This window comes from Podarcis tiliguerta (assembly GCF_965153285.1).
Source record: "Podarcis tiliguerta genome assembly, chromosome: 4".
In the NCBI taxonomy this organism is placed as follows: domain Eukaryota; kingdom Metazoa; phylum Chordata; class Lepidosauria; order Squamata; family Lacertidae; genus Podarcis; species Podarcis tiliguerta.
In genome coordinates this window covers 62,483,734-62,505,126 of record NC_139537.1, presented here as the reverse complement: position 1 = coordinate 62,505,126, position 21,393 = coordinate 62,483,734, and the positions used below count along the sequence as shown (strand labels likewise).

The following is a 21,393-nucleotide window of genomic DNA, read 5'->3' as shown; positions in this document are numbered from 1 at the left end:
GATAGCAAGTCATGAGAACTTATTCCCCCACTCCTTCCTCTAGACCAGCCTTTCTTAACCTGCGGGTCCCCAGATGTTGTTGAACTACAACTCCCATCACCCCTAGCTAGCAAGGCCAGAGCTCAGGGATGATGGGAGTTGTAGTCCAACAACATCTGAGGACCCACAGGTTGAGAACCGCTGCTCTAGACCCTGAGCTGCCTGCATATCTAGGAGACTGGGAGGGGACTGTCAGGCGGTCATGAGAACAAGATTTGTATACACTTGCCAGTTTGAGCATATGCTCTTTATAACTCTTTCTAATGAATTTCCTCAAGTGCCATAGAATATGCAGCGTCGTTGATTTCTGAATGTTCCTGTTACATTCAGACCCTTGCATGAAAATATGTACACATGAAACTTACACATATGCAAAAAGTAATGGCAAAAAAGAGAGAATTGTTTAAACATAGCATATGCAACTGCCTACAGCAGAATGACACTTTCTTCTGCATCACCACCATGATCATTATTTATAAAGATGCAGCCATCTGTCTGGCACTGTGCAAAGAAATAAAAACAGTTTGCTATCCCAATGTGGCTCACGATGAGAAACAGGTGGACAAAGTATTTAACTACAAAAGGAAGAATCTTCAGTTTATATATTAAAAGTTACCTTTGGTTTCATTTTAGAAACACAGTGTACTGGAAGGAATTATATAATGCAACATTCAATCAATGCAATATTTGCCCCATGTCAGATATAGATCCAATGGGCATTGGATATACTGCAACTGTCATTAAAGTCTGAGAGAGAGAGGGAGAGAGAGAGCAGTTTGCAGGATTGTGCGAACCCCTCTTGCCTTTTGTGGAAAGTTTGTTAATTGGGACATTCTAACTGTCAGACCCTGGCAGAAACACACCCTACCCTTAAGAAGATATGCAGCTGCCTTATATTCAAGAGCACTGGTCTGTCCAGCCTAGTGTGGACTTTTCTCAACTGGCAGCAGCACTCACAGCTACCAAATATCCTTTTAACTAGAGTTCATTGTGGGACGTCTCTACATGTAGCACGAGCTCTACCAGTAAACTATGGTGCTCCATAACTCTTGCATCCCTTAAAGCTTTCACATTTTCCCTTACATGCAGCAAATCTATCTAGAACAAGAATATACCGTATTTTTTGCTCTATAAGACTCACTTTTTCCCTCCTAAAAAGTAAGGGGAAATGTGTGTGCGTCTTATGGAGCGAATGCAGGCTGCGCAGCTATCCCAGAAGCCAGAACAGCAAGAGGGATTGCTGCTTTCACTGCATAGCAATCCCTCTTGCTGTTCTGGCTTCCGAGATTCAGAATATTTTTTTTCTTGCTTTCCTCCTCCAAAAACTAGGTGCGTCTTGTGGTCTGGTGCGTCTTATAGAGCGAAAAATACGGTAAATCCGGTTCTTTCCCCCTACAAAAATCTGCGGCTGTCTGAAAGAGCAGTGGGGGTTCCGAGAACCACCTTCTTGGCAACTTTTGAGGTGTAAATCCCCCCCCCCCTTTGTAATCACTTTGATATGATAATTCAAAACCTCAGCTACAAAAGGAAACATGACCCACAGAGACCTAGTGGGTGGAATGCTACAGTATTAGAAACTGAGAGGCAGAAGCAGGTTTCATGAACAGAAAAGACAAACAGCTACATAACGTGTTTGCACATACTGCATATCGATATGACTAAGGTGCCCTTTAGACTTTATCTAAGCTGTGTAGGAGTAGCTTATCCATGGGGGAATCCCACACAACCGGGAGAATGATCTGAGTTGGCCAAATGTGTTGCTTTTTTCCACACACACACCCCACACACAAATCAATGGCTTCTGCAGGCTCAGGCCCAGGCATTGTGTAATCAGCTCAAAAGATAAGCAGCTCTCACACAGCTGGGAGAATCTTTAAAGGGAGCCTCAACTCAAACGTATCATCAAGGATCTACAGTCCATCCTTGACAACAACACTTCCTTCTCACAGGCCTTGGGTGGAAGCACTATACCTGCTTACATATAGCCTCCCTTCAAGCTAAAACAGCTACTCACCAGCAACAACAGGCCACACAAGAGAGATACAGACACAAGGGCTAGACCCAGATTCCAGTTCTTCTGGCCACGTGTCTATTCCTGCAGTACTATTACAGGATGTAATAATATCATCCACAACAGAAGTTCAACTTCAAATGTGATATATACCATTGTTTGCCAACAATGCCCTTCTGCCATTATACGTAAGGGGGGGAAATAATTAATGGACCCAATTTTGATATAAGAAAGAGCAGCACAGAGTATGCAAAAACCAACAAAGGAACAGTTAAACTTCTCAGGACACTCTGTAGTTGACCATAAGGCAGTCATAGTGTAACCAAGAAACTTCAAAAAGAGACTGAAGCATAAAAGTCCTGCATTCATCAAGAAATTCACTGCTATCACTTATGGTCTGAATTGGCACAGTGGATTGTTGTCAAATTACCATGTGTTAACCGCCAGGATGTTTATGTTATTGACAGGGGATACAGTTCTGTTTACAATTCCTTCCAACCCACCCCATATAATAAAAATGTAGGGATGCCATCATGCTGCAGTTCATGTGGCTACTGACAAGTGACAAGACAAGGTACAGCATGATGACAAACTGGGCTCTCAAAGCAGCTGGGCATTTGCAGCCTCAGAGACTGAGGAGGAGGGAGATGCCGGTGAGCAGGTCAGCGAGTAAGCATATGGGTAGGTATTGCTGGCCAGCAGGTAGGTGTCCTAGGCCAACAGGCAGTCATCCCAGGTGTTTAGGCATCCAACTGAGACGAGTGAGCAAGAGGGCAGCCCAGGAAAGTTACAGATATCTGGAGAGATAAAAGAGGGAAGGGTAGGGAGGGAGTGATGGTTTTGACTGTCCCTGGGGGCAGGTTGTGATGAAGGGACTGGTGAGTGAAGTGAGCAGGAGCACAGCCCCTAGTATGCACAGTATGTCTGTGTGCGTGTGTACACACACCCTTCCAATGCAGGACAGCACTTCATGTACTTAATGAAGCTGACTGAAAGCCTGTCGTAATATATTTGTCACTTTTTAAGTCTGCCACAAGTCTCTTGTTTTGTTGCCTGAGACTTGCATGGCTACCCATCTGGAAACTAAAGCATTTTTCCTCATTGCAAAAGGCTCTCATAGTTCATATTATGAACAGATTGCTGTCATTCTTTTGTGCAATGTGACAGATCTATTAGAAGCCTAACATTAAATGGATAGTCATTAATTTACAGTAGTAAGATAACCTATTATTACAACAGAGATTTTGAACTAAAGAAGAAAGGAAGCAGGGTGAAAAAGCAACCTTCCTCCACAAGTTAAACTCTGTTTATTTTAGCTATTCTATTTTATCAATTTTTAATATATATGATATCAATGTGTGTCTACTTTAATAAATAAGTGCTTTAGGAAAATTGCAAGTATTTTTAAACCACGTTGTTAGATACAAATTTACCGTATTTTTCGCCCTATAGGACGCACTTTTTCCCCTCCAAAAATGAAGGGGAAATGTGTGTGCGTCCTATGGGGCGAATGCAGGCTTTCGCTGAAGCCTGGAGAGCGAGAGGCGTCGGTGCGCACCGACCCCTCTCGCTCTCCAGGCTTCAGGAAGACATCTGCAAGCCTCGCATGCCCGGCGGGAGGTCCCGCCAGGCGCGCGAGGCTTGGGGCGGCAGCCTGCAGCCCGAAGCAGGGGGTGAGCTGCGGAGCCCGCCCCCTGCTTCAGGCAGATGTCCGCAAGCCTGGCACGCCCGGCAAAAGGTCCCGCCAGGCGCGCGAGGCTTGGGGCGGCAGCCTGCAGCCCGAAGCAGGGGGTGAGCTGCGGAGCCCGCCCCCTGCTTCAGGCAGATGTCCGCAAGCCTCCCACGCCCGGCAGAAGGTCCCGCCAGGCGCGCGAGGCTTGGGGCGGCAGCCTGCAGCCCGAAGCAGGGGGTGAGCTGCGGAGCCCGCCCCCTGCTTCAGGCAGATGTCCGCAAGCCTCCCACGCCCGGCAGAAGGTCCCGCCGGGCGCGCGAGGCTTGGGGCGGCAGCCTGCAGCCCGAAGCAGGGGGTGAGCTGCGGAGCCCGCCCCCTGCTTCAGGCAGATGTCCGCAAGCCTCCCACGCCCGGCAGAAGGTCCCGCCAGGCGGGCGAGGCTTGGGGCGGCAGCCTGCAGCCCGAAGCAGGGGGTGAGCTGCGGAGCCCGCCCCCTGCTTCAGGCAGATGTCCGCAAGCCTGGCACGCCCGGCAGAAGGTCCCGCCAGGCGCGCGAGGCTTGGGGCGGCAGCCTGCAGCCCGAAGCAGGGGGTGAGCTGCGGAGCCCGCCCCCTGCTTCAGGCAGATGTCCGCAAGCCTCGCACGCCCGGCAAAAGGTCCCGCCAGGCGCGCGAGGCTTGGGGCGGCAGCCTGCAGCCCGAAGCAGGGGGTGAGCTGCGGAGCCCGCCCCCTGCTTCAGGCAGATGTCCTTAAGCCTCGCGCGCCCGGCAGAAGGTCCCGCCAGGCGCGCGAGGCTTGGGGCAGCAGCCTGCAGCCCGAAGCAGGGGGTGAGCTGCGGAGCCCGCCCCCTGCTTCAGGCAGATGTCCTTAAGCCTCGCGCGCCCGGCAGAAGGTCCCGCCAGGCGCGCGAGGCTTGGGGCAGCAGCCTGCAGCCCGAAGCAGGGGGTGAGCTACGGAGCCCGCCCCCTGCTTCAGGCAGATGTCCGCAAGCCTCGCGCGCCCGGCAGAAGGTCCCGCCAGGCGCGCGAGGCTTGGGGCGGCAGCCTGCAGCCTGAAGCAGGGGGTGAGCTACGGAGACCGCCCCCTGCTTCAGGCAGATGTCCGCAAGCCTCGCGCGCCCGGCAGATGGTCCCGCCAGGCGCGCAAGACTTGGGGCGGCAGCCTGTTCTGGGGGCTGGGGTCGTGGGAAGCTCAGGCTTCCCCCGAGCCAGCCCCCGCGCCTGGGGGGGAAATAAAAATTTTTTCCTTTATTTCCCCCCCAAAAAACTAGGTGCATCCTATGGGGCGGTGCGTCCTATGGGGCGAAAAATACGGTATTTAATTTTCTTGCTGTGGATTAGATTAATGTCAGATTTAAATTGGCTACTGTATGTATGTATGTATGTATGTACGTATGTATGTATTACCCCCTCTTCACTGTAATCAGTGGGTTACAATTAAAATACAAATCCGTAATATACTACAACCACTGAGAAAACAACGCAGCCCTGAATAGGGAAGTTTTTAAATTTTGATGTTTTACTGTGCTTAATGTTTCAATTTGTTGAAAGCTGCCCAGAGTGGCTGGGGCAACTCAGTCAGATAAGTGGAATAATAATAATAATAATAATAATAATAATAATAATAATAATAATAATAATTAATAATAATACAGGTGATACATTTTGCTTACACCACCTGCTCTTGTTCTTTCTCCCCCCACCCCCACAAAAAACCAATGGTTGAGGCTGATGTAGACAATGGATCGGATCCTGCGGCGACTTCAGATAATGCCTTACAAGACTGCCCATGCCCCAAAACACTCCATTTCAGGGCCTAACAGCAGTAAATGGTGGAAATAGTGCCTGTGATAGATCAATACCCAGAGAGTTCCATGCTGTGGCCATGCCTCCCACCATCAGAGCTCTTTACAGACAGAGGGGAGGCACCTCTGCCTTGTTTTAACACCCTCCAGGCAACAGATCTAGGGTTATGGTTGCTCTGTAAAATAGATTAAGAAAGCCTGGAAGATAGCTGACAGAACACTGAGATTTACTGAGAAGTAAATCTTGCTGACTTCAGTGTGGCTTACTCCCAGGAAAATGTACGTAGGACTGCAGCTTGAAATTAATTATTTTACAATTATATTTGGTGAGACTAAACAGAGAAAACAGATTTAAAATTAAAATAAAATAACAGATGGGCGGTTGTAACTTACAACTTAAAAATTATTAGCTTATTTTAAACAATTCCTGATTTATTCCATTATATCCTCAGTACTGAATAAACAAATATTTTTCCCCAATAAATAAATGTGTATCTTTTTCCTGAAGGGAAGTGGTTGATTTGTGGAAATATACAATACAACAGCAATCTTGGTTTAATAATCATGATCGATCACAAGATTGATGCCAGGAGTGTGAGACTGTGCGTATAATGTAAAATTTGAGCAGCCAATCTACCTACTTACCTGCCTTGCTTCTCTTAGAATATGAAAATGAAAGATGTAATAGTTTACTGTCTCATAAATGCCAGAGTCTCTGACTCTGTGCATGAACCATGCAACACACAGCCCACTTAACTGGAAAGAAAGCACAGTGTGTACTTTGATAGAGCTCTCATTTCACATTTGTCTCTTAGGACACTTCTCCGTGTTTAAATTTTTGGATTAAAGGCTAAACTTCAGTTTTGTTTAGTTATTTGTTTTTTCTCTCTCCAATTAGATTAATTACAGTGCTTTCACTGTTAACAAATAATTGTATCTTGTCTTCAGTTCTCATTTCTAGATACTGCTCTGTTGAAGAAAAGAAAAATCAACAGAATATAGTGGTACCTCAGGTTAAGTACTTAATTCGTTCTGGAGGTCCGTACTTAACCTGAAACTGTTCTTAACCTGAAGACCACTTTAGCTAATGGGGCCCCCTGCTGCTGCCGCGCCGCCGGAGCACGGTTTCTGTTCTCATCCTGAAGCAAAGTTCTTAACCTGAAGCACTATTTCTGGGTTAGCGGATTCTGTAACCTGAAGCATATGTAACCTGAGGTACCACTGTATAAGGAAATAAATGTTGCAAGGACTAAAACCCACTGCATTTTGTTTTGTTATCTCTCTCTCATACACACATGGAATGTCAGTGAGTCAAATACTTCTAACCTATCATTTAATTTGATTAAATTCATATGTTAGCATATTTGAAAATCTTGATATGCATGTTACTTAGTAGAAGGAACTGCAAAATAACTTACAGTTTAAAAACAATCACTTTTTGTTAGAAGGAAAGGTCATCTTTAATATTTGCTTTTTCATTCCACATTATACCTTAAAGCCAAGAACCAAAACAAATGAAGCATGTCCAGGGAAAATGAGCTACAACTGTTCAATTGAAATGTCAGCTAATTTAACTAGTTAAAAATTTTCATGTTCTTTGACCCTCCCAATGTTGTCGGATTACAACTGTCATCTTCCCTGACCACTGGCTATGCTTTCTAGAGTTGATGGAAGTTGTAGTCCAACAACATCTGGTGTGCCAACTCAACCTATATTCCACATTAAATATGGTGAGCCAGTAGGAATGAAAACAATATGGTTCTGCTTCCATATTCAACATGACCGAAGGCAGAGGCAACCCATTTGAGGTTAGTTTCTGGTGGATCCTTGAACCCACTAGCACAGTTTTTACTGACTGAAGAACAAAGGAGCAGGGAGGTGAGGAAACCTGAACAGGAGATATATCACCGTGACATTGGATCCCAGTCATATGGAAGTGACAACCATGTCTCAGAACTTCATTATCATGTTTCTGATACAAATGTGCTGCACTGCATGTTGAAATAGATAATAGATTTCCTTTCAATTTAGCCACCTTATTTCCTGTCATGCAACAGCTCAGTAGCCTCTAAACAAGTTTCTGAAAGATTTCATTTCATTTGATCTTATCTGATGCTCACTGACCTAGTTTTCAGTCTCTTGGAAAAAAGAAAGACGTAGTTACATGTTTTGTATGTGTGCTCAGAAAATACTCAAAAATAGCAACTCTTGCACATAAAGTGTCAACATTGTGCTTATTAATGAGGAGAGAAAAATTCTCATATTGATTTACAGAAACTATTCTTTAAATACTTATTCCTCTGAATAACTTCCATGCCTAAATGTTTCAAATTCCAACTCCACCAATCATGAGTTAAATTATTTGGAAAGGTTTTCCTATATTTTCTTGATTCAAAACATCAGCAGAAGCCATTTCTAGTTCTGAGAGCAGGCACTTATATCCACACAACTTGCACATGATATAGAAGATTATACCGGAATAACAGGCTTGAAGTGTGTCAAATGGACACTGGTGATTTCAAAGCAATATTTGGAACTCTGTCATTTTATTGCAATAAAGGATTACACAATCCCCCTCGGCTGTTCCACCGCCCTCAGAAGTGCAGGGGGTGGCAGCCTAGGAGAAGGTATTTTCTGCCCCACCCCCTGAATTATGGAACTCCCTTCCCATAGAAGTGTGTATGGCACCTTCATTATACAGCTTTCGGCGAAGGCTGAAGACGCACCCCTTTGCCCTGACTTTTGACACTTGAGGACACACCTTATTTCTGTAATTTTGTTTAAAAGTTGTTTAAAATATTGTGTTTTAATTGTTGTGACCTGCCCTGGGACCTTGGGGTGAAGGGCAGGTAATAAATGTTAATAATAATGAAAACAATAATTTTAAAAATCAAAGCATACCTATTTCTGTGTGATTGTGAGTTGGCATGTATCAGTGATGGGGAGAATTTGTGGTAGGGCTGTAGCAAATCCCATCTCACTGATTTGCTCAATTGGAAGGGCGAGTTTACATAGACCTTCTGCTCCCCGTAATAGCAATTTCAGGAGGGGAGGGATGTATATCACGGCAGCAGCTATGGCTTCCTATCCATTTTCTTTCTCTCTCAACAGTTTAGAAGTCACCAGGGCTCTCGGCTGCCATGCTTCTCTTCCCAGATCCCCCTGGGATTGATGCTAGCATAGCCACACTCCTATTGTCAAGTTTCCTTCCTAGAGTGCCTTGAGGGTTATGTTAGCAGGGACATGCTAGTGTCAACACATTTCTGGGACACTGTGGTGAGGAAGCTTGGCAGTCAGAGCTCAGCTACTGAAGCTGCCATCAGAGAAGGCAGCTTTTAAATGAAAATCAACTGAGAATAATATGATCTCTATTGTGGTACATGCCTCCTCCCTCTGAAAACTGTTGGGGTATGTGTGTCAGAACTGTGATCAATAATAATTTTCTATACAGTAATCAGTGTTCGAAACTCCCATTGTTCCAGGCGTGTTTTGCGAGAGGGAATTTCATTAGCGTGAGCAGTTTCTGAGCTCAGGGTGCAGTACTGCGCCTAAGATTTCAGATTAAAACTGCAGAGTGGAAGGAAAGGGGGACCAGAAAAACAGAAGGAAAACTGTGAGACTTTTTGAAAGACACAATTAATGTTTTACCTGTGACACATAATGCTTCTGAAGAATAACCAGCCTAAAAACTTTGCCTTATGGTCACACACAAGCACTCAATTAGAGTATCAAGTGTCAACTGCATTTTCATATGAAAACACATGACTTAAAAAAAAAAACACCCAGAAAAATTACAATTACCTTATTGACAAGGGTGACAATATCGCCTTCTTTGATTGTCAGTTCATCTTCATTCTGTGCTTCGTATGAAAATAAAACTTTGCAATATTCCTTTACTGAAAGAAAAACAAGAACAACAGTGTATTTCAATATACTGTCCTACCAAAACGCCCATGTAATTTTGAAAGAAACGTATTTCCCAATATTTTTAAAAATGTATGAAGCACTTTAGCAGATAGAGAAAAATAATGATTATTTCTGTAGAAACAGTCATTTGATAAAATTATTGTAGCCAGAACCATTCCATTAAAATACTTTAATTGGAAAGGCTGTGCTCATTACTCATTCACACTAAGGCTGGGTGCAGCCACTTCCCATGGGGAATAACAGAGCCTTGCTATGCACATAGTCAAGTGGGAGGTCACCATTAACATTTTTAAATTAATAGTTTTTACTACACAAACACATAACAATTCAACATAAACATTCATATTATGCCGTTACAAAAAAATTATAACATTTATAGAAAAGAGAAGGCATTAGGGTTTTTTTGATATGTAGGAGTACTGCATATTTTAACCAAGTAAAGGGATATGAGTGGATGGGAGACAAGTACAGACCTCCCATTCCCCATAGTGGTCAGCTGAGCATGTCAAGAATAAATAAGCAGTAAAGCTTATGCCCTCTGATTTCTATTTGGAAATGTGTGCACATGAATCTTACTAATGATCATTCTTATACTTCAGTTCTATTTCTTCTCTTCCTTTGATTTGTTACCACAAGAAAGAATTGCTAATACTAGTAATTCAACATTTTAAGTAACATAATTAAACCACTGATTTCCAAAAGTGTCTTTGTTTTAAAGGGGGCAGCAGCTATTAGCAACAATCTTGTCTAAGTAGATAAGTATGTAAAGTATGAAAAACTGACAATAATTTAGACACCAGATTACAAGTCATTTTCTATCCAATGAAGCAAAGGTAAGCAAACATTTTTAATTATAGGTTTCAGCCATTATTCATAGCGCTAGAAATACCCTACTATTTTTATTTCCTCTTGGAGACTTTATCATCTGTTTTTCAAACACAGAGAGTAAGTAAGAGGTGTGTGTTTATTTCCCTAAGACACACCTGCAAAATGCACATTTTAAGAGAGAAAAAACAAAAAAACAAATTGGATTTCTCTAAGAATTTAAAGTGCAAGTTAATCCAATATTTGGTGGTAGGGATCAGGTTATAATATAAAAGAACAATGCAGGTTTTAAAATCTGTAAAGCAAAATGTCTTCTCTCTCAGCATCTTTAGCCCAAAGCCCTGTGGCATATTTTCTTTATTATTTTTGAAATTAGGAAATTGCTAAGAGATGAAAGTTCCCTAAATTTCCCCAGACACCTAGATGCTCTGAGCACAAAAAGAAGGGAGGGGTATCCCAGCAGCAAGACCTACCCTTTGTCCTGTTGTCCACTTCTATTTTTGCTGGCTCCTGAACTGCTGTGGCTGTGGGTATTCTTTTTCCAACTGTCTGTAAACATATAAACAACTCCTCTTTATTTTATTCTATCTCACCAAAAACTCAGCAAGAAAGTAATGAACATAACGTCACAATTCATGTCATTGTTCAATCCTTAAAAAAAAAAAATATTATTGATGTTATTCCCTCAGGCCTTACCTGCCAGAATTCCTTTAAGAAATGTAATTGTTTAGTTAACTGCCCCCTTGTGACCTTATAATTACATCCCATTCTGTGCCAATGAAGTTCTATCCCTGTAATCATATGAAATATCAAAGCTCTGCTGACAAGTGAATATCCCATCACAAGCAATAGTACATGGTATGCAGTAATAATTGACTATTAAATACTTCCAATCATTCTTAAATGTTTCACTTGGGAGTAAAAAGCTGCGGATATAAGTTGTCAAATAGCTACACCCAAAAGAAACAACACTGCAAACATTAATTGGTCTATGGAACCCAGTGATGTGAGCAGCATTTGGTCAGATGCAATAACTACCAATGGAGTTCTGGTATTCAAAGTAGCAACTTCAGTTGAACAATTTGAGATAGGATTGTTGTCTTTTATATCTACAGTGGTGCCTCGCAAGACGAATGCCTCGCAAGACGGAAAACCCGCTAGACGAAAGGGTTTTCCGTTTTGGAGGTGCTTCGCAGGACGAATTTGCTATGGGCTTGCTTCGCAAGATGAAAATGCCTTGCGATTCCTGGGTTTTTCCCCCCGCTCCCCACCCCCTTTTTCTAAGGCACTAAGTTGCTAATAGCCTTTTAGCAGCTAATCCGCCAATCCCTTAAGCCTTTAATAGCCGCTAATAGTCGCTAATCCGCTAATCCGCTAATGGGCTTGCTTCGCAAGACGAAGAAACCGCTAGACGAAGAGACTCACGGAACGGATTCTTTTCGTCTTGCGAGGCACCACTGTATAGGCAAGTGCAGTTAAGCAGGACACTGAGCTTTGGAGCAGCTCACCTTTTTGAAAAGACATTGACCTTTCCGGGGGGGGGGGGGGGATAATCAGCAGAGGAACAAAATGCTATATAAACTCAAAGACCAAAGCAGAGTTATTCACTTGCAGAGGTCTACCTTCTCCTCCCCCCACCTTTTTTTCCTCTTACACTATCATCTAAACACACATAGCCCAGATTTTAGTTGTGGAAGAACATTTTTCAGAATTCATTAGGCAGAAGCAGAGGATCTCAAATGAGATAATCCAAAATTTATGAGGGTGTCGGGCAAATCTGTCTGATGAACTAATTTAATTAATTAGCTAAAATGGTTGCATAAAAGAACGCATGGTGGCAAGGGAGCAAATTGTCTTCTGGCAGGCTGTTTGTATGAAAAGCGAAATAGTTGATTTATGCTTGAAGGGGCAAAGAGGTGATCCTGCCAATTAAGTCCATTTGTTTTTATACTGATGTCATCTGCCAGAAGGGTTGCCAGATGTTTTTTTTAATGTGTCTTTTGTTTGAAGTATTGGTTCTTACTCCAGATTAAGAGCCCCACTTAACAGAATGCCCCTCATTTCATCTCCGCCACATTATGTTTCTGACATCTCATAAAATACAGAGTACTATTTTTGCAACCAACTGTATTGCCCTCTGATGTTACACAGAGGACACATGAATGCTGTGGTTCTTTAAAAGTCCTTGCCATTCTCGGAAGCATTTCAAAACACAACACACCAAGCCCCTCTCATCTCAGGTGTCTGAATTTGAACCTTTCACTATCATCAGGCTTAAGAAAGAAACAAATACAAATAAAGGTGAAATTAGGGGAGATTTCTGGCTAAGGGCTCTTTGAGATATTTTATCCTCCCATTTTATATCACAATGAAAAGTCACACAAAATTTACACTGGTAGGCCTCAATGATTATGTACATCAAAAATTACTTTTCCCATGTTCAATAATGGCTTCAAACACATCATAAATTAAGCCAACACAATGGCATGGTAATTTTAAAACTATGCAAAGAACTCTAAGATTAAATGGGGTGGGGCACAGAAGAATGCAAAAGGAAGCTGTGTGCACTATAATATGATTTGTACAGGATTACTGCAAACAACACCCATATTAATCTTGGCGTACGTTTGTGGTTTGTTATACCAAGTTACAGCGTATCTACATGTTCTAGACTTCAATATCAACTCCTAGCTTCTTATTTGCACGTATTTTATTCAGGGATTCTAAGACTAAAAATTATACTCTTTACATCACGCTCTTTTTCGAACATGATAATTATGTGGAAAATGTAGGAAGCACAATGGTATCCTGCTTCCTGTTTATGCCCTCTGTCTTTTTCCAAATTAGAACTTTCAAATTCCCACCTCAAATGTGGAGATATGAAAGTTCTATTTTAGACAAGAAGAGTGAGGAACCGAAGAACACATGAAATTTGCACGTTCTACTCCACAGCATTATCACATCTCAAGATGCTTAAAACAGATTTTTCATTATTATTTGTTATTTATTATTATTTGGCCTGTTCTGATGAATGTATCAGCTATATGGAACAGGGGAGCCTGAAGAAACCTATCTCACAGCTCTTCAAAAATATGATTCAGATTCCACTTAAAGTCTAGGTATCATCTGTCCATTTAGACTTACGTGTTTTATATTTTTAGCATGTAGGGCTTACGTGAACGAGTTGCCCACACATGGATGTCCAATGGAACAGGTGGTTGTGGTTTATGGTCTGACCAGCTGCAGTCCCACTCTCTCACCAAATGCAGTTGGCAAGTTCATCAGAAGTGGCTCACTGGTTATCCCAGTAGCAATATAGAGTATACAGAGGGGGAAAGAAGAGCTGCTGCTATAGTTTAACTTGATTTATGTTCTTTAACTGTGCTGCACATTATTTAACCTGAGCTAAATAGAAATATTTTATCTATTTATTTACAAAATACCCTACATTACATAGTAATCACATAGTATAAAGCACATTATACACAATAGAATGGTGAAATGTAGCTAAAATTAAAACCAGTTATTTAAAAGTCAAATTGAAAGCAGTTCATGGAAACCATAAGACCTTAGGCAGCACAGATTAAATTAAATTCCTCCAACACCTTGAGACCCCAGTAATGCCCTAACCATCTATGCCTCTAGGAGGGGGGAAATGACACAGTAAGGGCACCCCTACAGAGAAGACTCTATTCACAATGTCATTCCATAGAGGGCGACATCCATAACTTTTGCCTACATGAGATGGGGTACCAGGGGTTCTCCAGATGTTGTAGACGACAACTCTCATCATTGCAGACTGCTGGCCATGCTGGTTGAGGCTCATGGCAGCTGGAGCAAATTATTGTAATGTACAACTACTCTTTAGATAAATAGCTACTAGAATTTAATCATCTTAGAATCTAGGACCTAGATGATCCAGTGGCAAAGAAATAAGAAGATATCACAAGATTTTGAGAAAAATAAGAAATCTATGAAATACAAGAAATGTGAAGTGTTGTAGTTAAGCCTAATAGCAGATGTTTGAAAGCAAAGTTGGATTTGCTGTGGGGTTTTCTATACCTTACAGCAGGCATAGGCAAACTCTGGCCCTCCAGATGTTTGGGAATACTTTAAATAATGGAAGATAACTGGTTACCATTCTTTCCTCTGCCTACTACTTCTTTTTTTAAGATAGCTATTCCACCAAGTGATATATTTTCTTTTGCTACCTGGATAAAAATATCCAATGTTGTTGAAGTGATCTGAGCACAGACTTCCAAATTATATGTTGCTAAGTATAATACTAAGCACTAATTTATAGAGTGAGAGGAGCTGGGGTAAACTATGCAGTACAGTAGCTAGAAGGAAAGGTATGGCAGGTGTCTCATTCAGAAATCCTATAATCCTGTTTTAGTTAGCTGTTTACCAGTTATTCTGGAAAGAGAGAGGCCCTTGTACTATATTTTATTCTGTGTACATTCCTCATTGATGAAAATAGCACAGAAGAGAGCATTAGAACCTTTATGCATTAGATTGAAATACAGTGATACCTCGGGTTAAGTACTTAATTCGTTCCGGAGGTCCTTTCTTAACCTGAAACTGCTCTTAACCTGAAGCACCACTTTAGCTAATGGGGCCTCCTGCTGCTGCCATGCCACCGGAGCACGATTTCTGTTCTCATCCTGAAGCAAAGTTCTTAACCTGAAGCACTATTTCTGGGTTAGCGGAGTCTGGAACCTGAAGCGTATATAACCTGAAGCATATGTAACCTGAGGTACTACTCAGTATGTAACCACTGTAAAGGTAAAGGTACCCCTGCCCGTACGGGCCAGTCGTGTCCGACTCTAGGGTTGTGCGCCCATCTCACTTAAGAGGCCGGGGGCCAGCGCTGTCCGGAGACACTTCCGGGTCATGTGGCCAGCGTGACAAAGCTGCATCTGGCGAGCCAGTGCAGCGCACGGAAACGCCGTTTACCTTCCCGCCAGTAAGCGGTCCCTATTTATCTACTTGCACCCGGGGGTGCTTTTGAACTGCTAGGTTGGCAGGCGCTGGGACCGAGCAACGGGAGCGCACCCCGCCGCGGGGATTCGAACCGCCGACCTTTCGATCGGCAAGTCCTAGGCACTGAGGCTTTTACCCACAGCACCACCCGCGTCCCTGTAACCACTGTACTACTAACCTAATGAAGAAATGGCAAATAATACCTTTTGGCCAATTTCGTATTTTAATCATTTGTCTCTAGAACTTTAATGAAATTGGCGTGCAGTGATTTGCATCTGTCTACTTATTTCTTGCTCACATCAAGTCTAGTTAGTCTCTGAAATTTCTGGGAGTACCAGTCCTAAATCAACAACAGTTGTTTTCTGACATATATACTGTAGCCTACATTAAATCAAATTGTACTTTGAGAGCAGTGAACACAACCATCAGGCCTGTGTCAGAGGCTTGAAATTAATGCCTAGGTTGAGCAGTTCTCTGTTCTCAGCTAGTCATGTGCATTCATAAGAGGAATATGGCCAGCATCCTGCTCTCACAGTGGTCACTGACCAATCACAATATGCAAGCTTTTTCAATACAACTTAAAATTTATGTATGCAGTACAGAAAGCTTAATCATATGAATAGCAGATGCTGCACACATGACGGGCCGACAATTGGCAGTGAACTGACATATATTGAGTCCACTGGATTAACCCAGCCCCAAACTATAACTTCATTTAGCATAGGTTAGATACAGAATATAAGAACAATGAGAATCAATTATCAATCAAACTTCCAAACCATATTGAGAATCTGTCAAATTGAGACTTCCAGTCATGTCTGCATTGTTCAAACAAATATACAAGCAACTATATGCTTTGGGGGGAAAATGTTAGAAGCAGCAGTTGTGGAAGTCTGCTCTCAGGCTGAGAGTACTGAATGCACTTTATGCACAAAGAGGGTGCTTTGCTCCTCATATGTTGTTCCCACTACACTTTGCTAATGAACCACTGTAGAACTAGCATAGACAATGAAATCTGCACAACTGACTTCCCTTGTGTGGAGCAAAGGTACCCATGTCCACAGAGAGTGTACTCCCTCTGTGGTCACCATTGTGAATTACAGCACCTAGAGGTGCCAGGTATATTGGGTGGACGGGGTGTTAGCTCCCCCAGTATTTTTTGGCAAGGGGCAGCACACCACCCATATTGAAGGGGCCGCCATGCCCTGCCACCGCTGGAGCCAGGTGGTGGCTGAGGCAAGCATGGAGAGCAATCTCCGCACTTGCTCGCCTCAACAATTGCCCACGCTCATACCATCCACAGAGTGGACGCCACAACCAAGAAGGCCCTCTGCCTGGTTCCTTGTAACTTCATTTTACGAGTGAAGCATTTCACACAGGGGTTTTTTTATGACAACTGCAACAAATCCTTTTCTCTTATAATAGAAAAAGTTGGTCTGTCTTGTTCCAAAATTATGTACAAGAGTGATAGTCTCAAAAGCCATTTGGGCATATAAGCGGTATATAAAAAATTATAACCATCATCCTCTTGTCTGTTTTAGTTTGCTAATCTCTCAATTATTGCTAATGGTTAAGAAATGTAAACTTCTTCCACTCAGGAGGTTTTACTGAGATTTATCTATCCAGATGATGTGGGATGTAGGAAGGGGACAGCAGCAATTCAGGCAGAGCAGATGCCATCAGAACAAGCAGAGCAAATCTTATTAAAATCACAGACGAACAAGAATGCCAATGACACAAAGTTAAAGGAAGAAAAGGAGAAGCCCAGTCAGTACATTACACTCTCCATTGCTCCCTGATAAAGAAGCAAAACCAAAAAGATCAGAAAATTAAATGAAATAAATAAAACATAAATCAAAAGCTCTTGGATTGCTTGGATTTGCTAAACTGATGCAAAAAATATGGAATATGCTGCAAACTGTCAACACCCAATAATAACAATTCTAATTAAACCTACATCATTTTGCAAATTAGACATCACTGGAGTTTCAGAGATATTGTCTAGCTTTTTGTTTACAGAGGTGTACAGAAACAAGCAGAACTAGAATCTTACTGTCAAACTAGTTGTTGCATCAACAGTCACGCCTATTATTCACATGCCTGACACATTCACATCAAAACGGGCCTTTTTCTAAGTAAAACGCATAACTGAGCCGTGGGATGTCTTCCTTCACACACATAGCATATGCCACTACAACACACCTGGGGATTTTGCTTGTGCACGTGCATGCTTTGTTGCTTGGAGTCACATTTCATAACATTTGGAAGCCTGCACAACGTGGGAGGAAATCTGCAGAACTGAAAATCTGACAACACAAATACAGCAGAGAAGTGCCTTAAGCATGTTACTAATGCTAATCGTTGCTAATCTAACTTCTCTTTTTGGTGAGCCCTTAGAAGACTACAAGAAGCAGTAAAGAGCTGCAGGTAATCCTCCCAAAATATTTACTGTCATCTTACTTGCTCCCCAAACTTTCAGTTATAAGATCTTATAATGCACTTTTTTTTATTTTAAAGAAGGCTTAAAGGTGGTTAAAGAAGCATCTTGCATTTGCTAGCACAGACAGCAAAAGCTATTGTTGCTCCATGGGCTGCTCCAGGGGCTGCTCATCCATCCATCCATGCGCAGAGAAGTATATTTTCAAGTAATATCCCTCTGAACCCACATGCAACTCCTATGACACAGTCACATGGTATTCAGCAAGCAGAGGAAACTGAGCCTTCATTCACATGGCAGTTTGCTCTGTTTCTCCAACAGAGTTATTTTCCACATTATATTTGAGCTTTTTCACACAATGAAAAAAAACCACTTCTAGAAATCTATTGGAACATAATGGAAATTACAGTTATTTCCTGCCATTTTCATGGCTGAACCTTGAGGGAACACAAGCATGCTTGGGTGGAAACGGTGGAGTAGTAACAATGATGTTCATAGTTGTGCCACACCATTCCTGCGGGTGGTGAATGAAATTTTGAGCAACATGCTGATGTATTGATCAAAAATCCATAGTTCCATAGCACAACAGGTACTGCAGTGTGAAAGGAACATGAGAAAAAGTTCTGGTTGGGAAAATAATCACACTCTCCTAAAAAGGGAACTCTGCTATCTCCTGCAACAAAATACAGTGGTGCCCCGCAAGACGAATGCCTCGCAAGACGGAAAACCCGCTAGACAAAAGGGTTTTCCGTTTTGGAGGTGCTTCGCAAAACGAATTTGCTATGGGCTTGCTTCGCAAGACGAAAATGTCTTGCGAGTTCCTGCGGGGTTTTTTCCTCCACCCCCCTTTTTCCCAAGCCGCTAAGCCGCTTAACAGCTGATCCGCTAAGCCTGCTAAGCCGCTAATAGCGCTAATCCGCTAATGGGCTTGCTTCGCAAGACGAATAAAACCGCAAGACGAAGAGACTCTCGGAACGGATTCTTTTTGTCTTGCGAGGCACCACTGTATGTGCAAAGTGTTGCAATGTGAATGGCAATAGTGTATTGTATGATTCATTATCTCACCAACTGTCATAACTTCTAACTTGGCTGAAGCATAGGGGTGTATAGGGTGTTAGGCGAGGGGTAGTACTTCTGTTGAGGGACACATAGTGCTTCTTCTGGGATAGGTTATCTACCTTTGGTCCTCACTCTGCACTCAGCTCTTGCCTGTGGCTCCTAGAAGCTGTCAGCATGCAACAGCCTCTCCAACACCCCGGGAAATGGCTTTGACTGACCAGCTAAACCAGGTGAGGGTAGCCAATGGGTCTCAAACCCTCAGTAATGGACTTCCCGTGCATACAAATAAAGTATCTTTTGGATTGAGCAGACAAGACCAGTAGTGGGTCCAACAGTCAAGATGGCTGTTTTTGCATGTGCAGCAGAAGGAAGCTGGGGCTCATCAACCTGGGAAGGTAGCCCATCTAGGAGAAGGTAATCTCTGATCCTAAACCTCCACTGCCTTGCGGGATATATTTGGGTAGAAGAAAAAGCTAAGGAGTAAACCCTATCCATTTCCGGAGTGGAGACCCTAAGTTGGATGGCGCTTTGCACATCTCATTCTGACAACTCCTGCAGCCAAACTGGTGCCAAATACATTGCTCTGTTTTCCCTTACATAAGTGAGGCAGAGGAGGTGTCTTGTCAGCTAGGCAGCCCAGGACCTCCATACACACTGCCCAGACTTGCACCCTGGGGAGGTAACTTCAGTGCTGCAAACGCAGCAGTTTGACTTCACCCCCAGACGTGTACTCTATTGTCTCTCTCCAGACAAATGGATGCTAACAAAACTCAATGCAGCATGCTATTGATTCAACAATTCAGGGACTGCATTCTCAACAGGATTTGAAGAAAAGGATAGATAGTAGAATGTCATCAGGATACTGAAGACTCTGAAACAACAAGCTCTGTTAGTTACAAGACACAAGGTATGTACCCTGTGGAACTCCACAAGGTAATGCTTATGGGCCAGAACAGGAGTCTTCTAAAACTAGGTTCTGAAATTTGCCTGTCATGTAGGAATAGAACCACTGCAGAGCAATAAATGTATCCTCTCCCAAAATTTGCCACATAGCCCGTGGCTGATGGTACTAAAATCCAGTAAAATTAGTATGGTCTTCCAGTTTATCTACTGCCAATGGAAATCTACCAAAACGGCAAAGCCAATTTCTTTTCTAAGACCAGTCTTGAAACTTGACTAAAATGGATCTAGTAGCAGTCATCCAAAGTGACTGTAGTAAAAATAAGCCTGCGGTGGGTGACGTATGGGGAGATGGCAATCCAAAAAAAGTAGAGAATATAATACAACTCTGCTATTTAAAATTGAATGAACCTGGGACTATACAACTGAAGAGAAATACAATGAAGTATCAAACAGAAACTTCGAAACAGCAAAACAACACTTCAAAACCATTAAAAAAAACATGAAAGGTCAGGAACAACTTCAAATCTAAAACTTCAGCAGTAGCTATGCAGCACACCCCGGGACGCGGGTGGCGCTGTGGGTAAAACCTCAGCGCCTAGGACTTGCCGATCGCATGGTCGGCGGTTCGAATCCCCGCGGTGAGGTGCGCTCCCGTCGTTCGGTCCCAGCGCCTGCCAACCTAGCAGTTTGAAAGCACCTCTGGGTGCAAGTAGATAAATAGGGACCGCTTACCAGCGGGAAGGTAAACCGCGTTCCGTGTGCTGCGCTGGCTCGCCAGTTGCAGCTCCGTCACGCTGGCCATGTGACCCGGAAGTGTCTTCAGACGGCGCCGGCTCCTGGTCTATAGAGTGAGATGAGCGCACAACCCTAGAGTCTGGCAAGACTGGCCCGTACGGGCAGGGGTACCTTTACCTTTACGCAGCACATCCAATGTATCAATGGTGTATTTTTCTCTCTGACTGGTATTCAGTGGTGACCCTCGGACTAATAATATTTCCAAAATGCTATTTCATGCACTAATACAGTGACCCGCAGTACGTTTCATTGAAAATAAATTCTACTGAAATCGAAGTGGATTGATTCCACTTAAAGAGTTTAGAATCAGAACACTTTTCTGTCTAAACCTATTCATGTCAACCATACACTTATGTGTATGTTGAATATGCCTTCAAAGGGTATGAAGTTTGCACTCAAACATACACACTCATTCATTCCTTCTCTTCCATCTGCTCACTTCTCTATTTCCCCTTTCCTCTGGTTCTGTTTTCCCCCTGGGGTAGAATGCTCCCATCTTCCCTGCCCACCTCCAATACCGTTTCCTCCTCTCCGCATCACTCCCTGCCTGTGGGATTTGTGTATGTCTGCGTGCACATACTTGAGGTTTTTTATATATAAAATAAAATAACATCTGTGTGAATTTGTAACATTAATGAACAGTGAAAAAGGAAACAGGCAGCCCACACATTTTCCAGACTCATCCAAGAGTTAGCTTCTTCCATTGGCTATGACAAGGAGTAAGAACTGCTGAGAATCTGTCAGCTGCTCTGAAATGTGCAACATGAACTTCAGATGTCTAAGAAGTTATCTTAATATTCCTCTACAGCATGTCTACGAAGAGGATGACAAGGGAGCAATTGGGCTTGTGTGCAAGGATTGGGACCTTCATTGTATAGCCATATTGCTGCAGTAGAAGTCCAGACTGAAAACTGTACCACGGCGATTGCAGTGGTACC

General features: G+C 43.0%; 1 protein-coding gene and 1 long non-coding RNA gene across 9 annotated transcripts in view; both read right to left on the bottom strand.

Annotated features, from left to right (window-relative positions):
* Positions 1 to 21,393, bottom strand: part of SH3KBP1 (SH3 domain containing kinase binding protein 1) — a 134,597-nt gene that overhangs the window by 24,890 nt on the left and 88,314 nt on the right. For all 8 annotated transcript variants that reach the window (XM_083439448.1, XM_083439451.1, XM_083439452.1 and 5 more), the window contains 2 exons: positions 10,752 to 10,827; positions 9,328 to 9,422 (listed from right to left, as the gene is read on the bottom strand). In XM_083439448.1, the coding sequence (XP_083295574.1) occupies positions 9,328 to 9,422; positions 10,752 to 10,827 (171 nt within the window). The remainder of the gene's footprint in view (positions 1 to 9,327; positions 9,423 to 10,751; positions 10,828 to 21,393) is intronic.
* Positions 10,931 to 18,378, bottom strand: LOC310677127. Its single transcript, XR_014510944.1, has 3 exons — positions 15,428 to 18,378; positions 11,734 to 15,055; positions 10,931 to 11,387 (listed from the first exon to the last, which is right to left on the bottom strand). It is a non-coding gene; the product is annotated as an uncharacterized lncRNA (long non-coding RNA).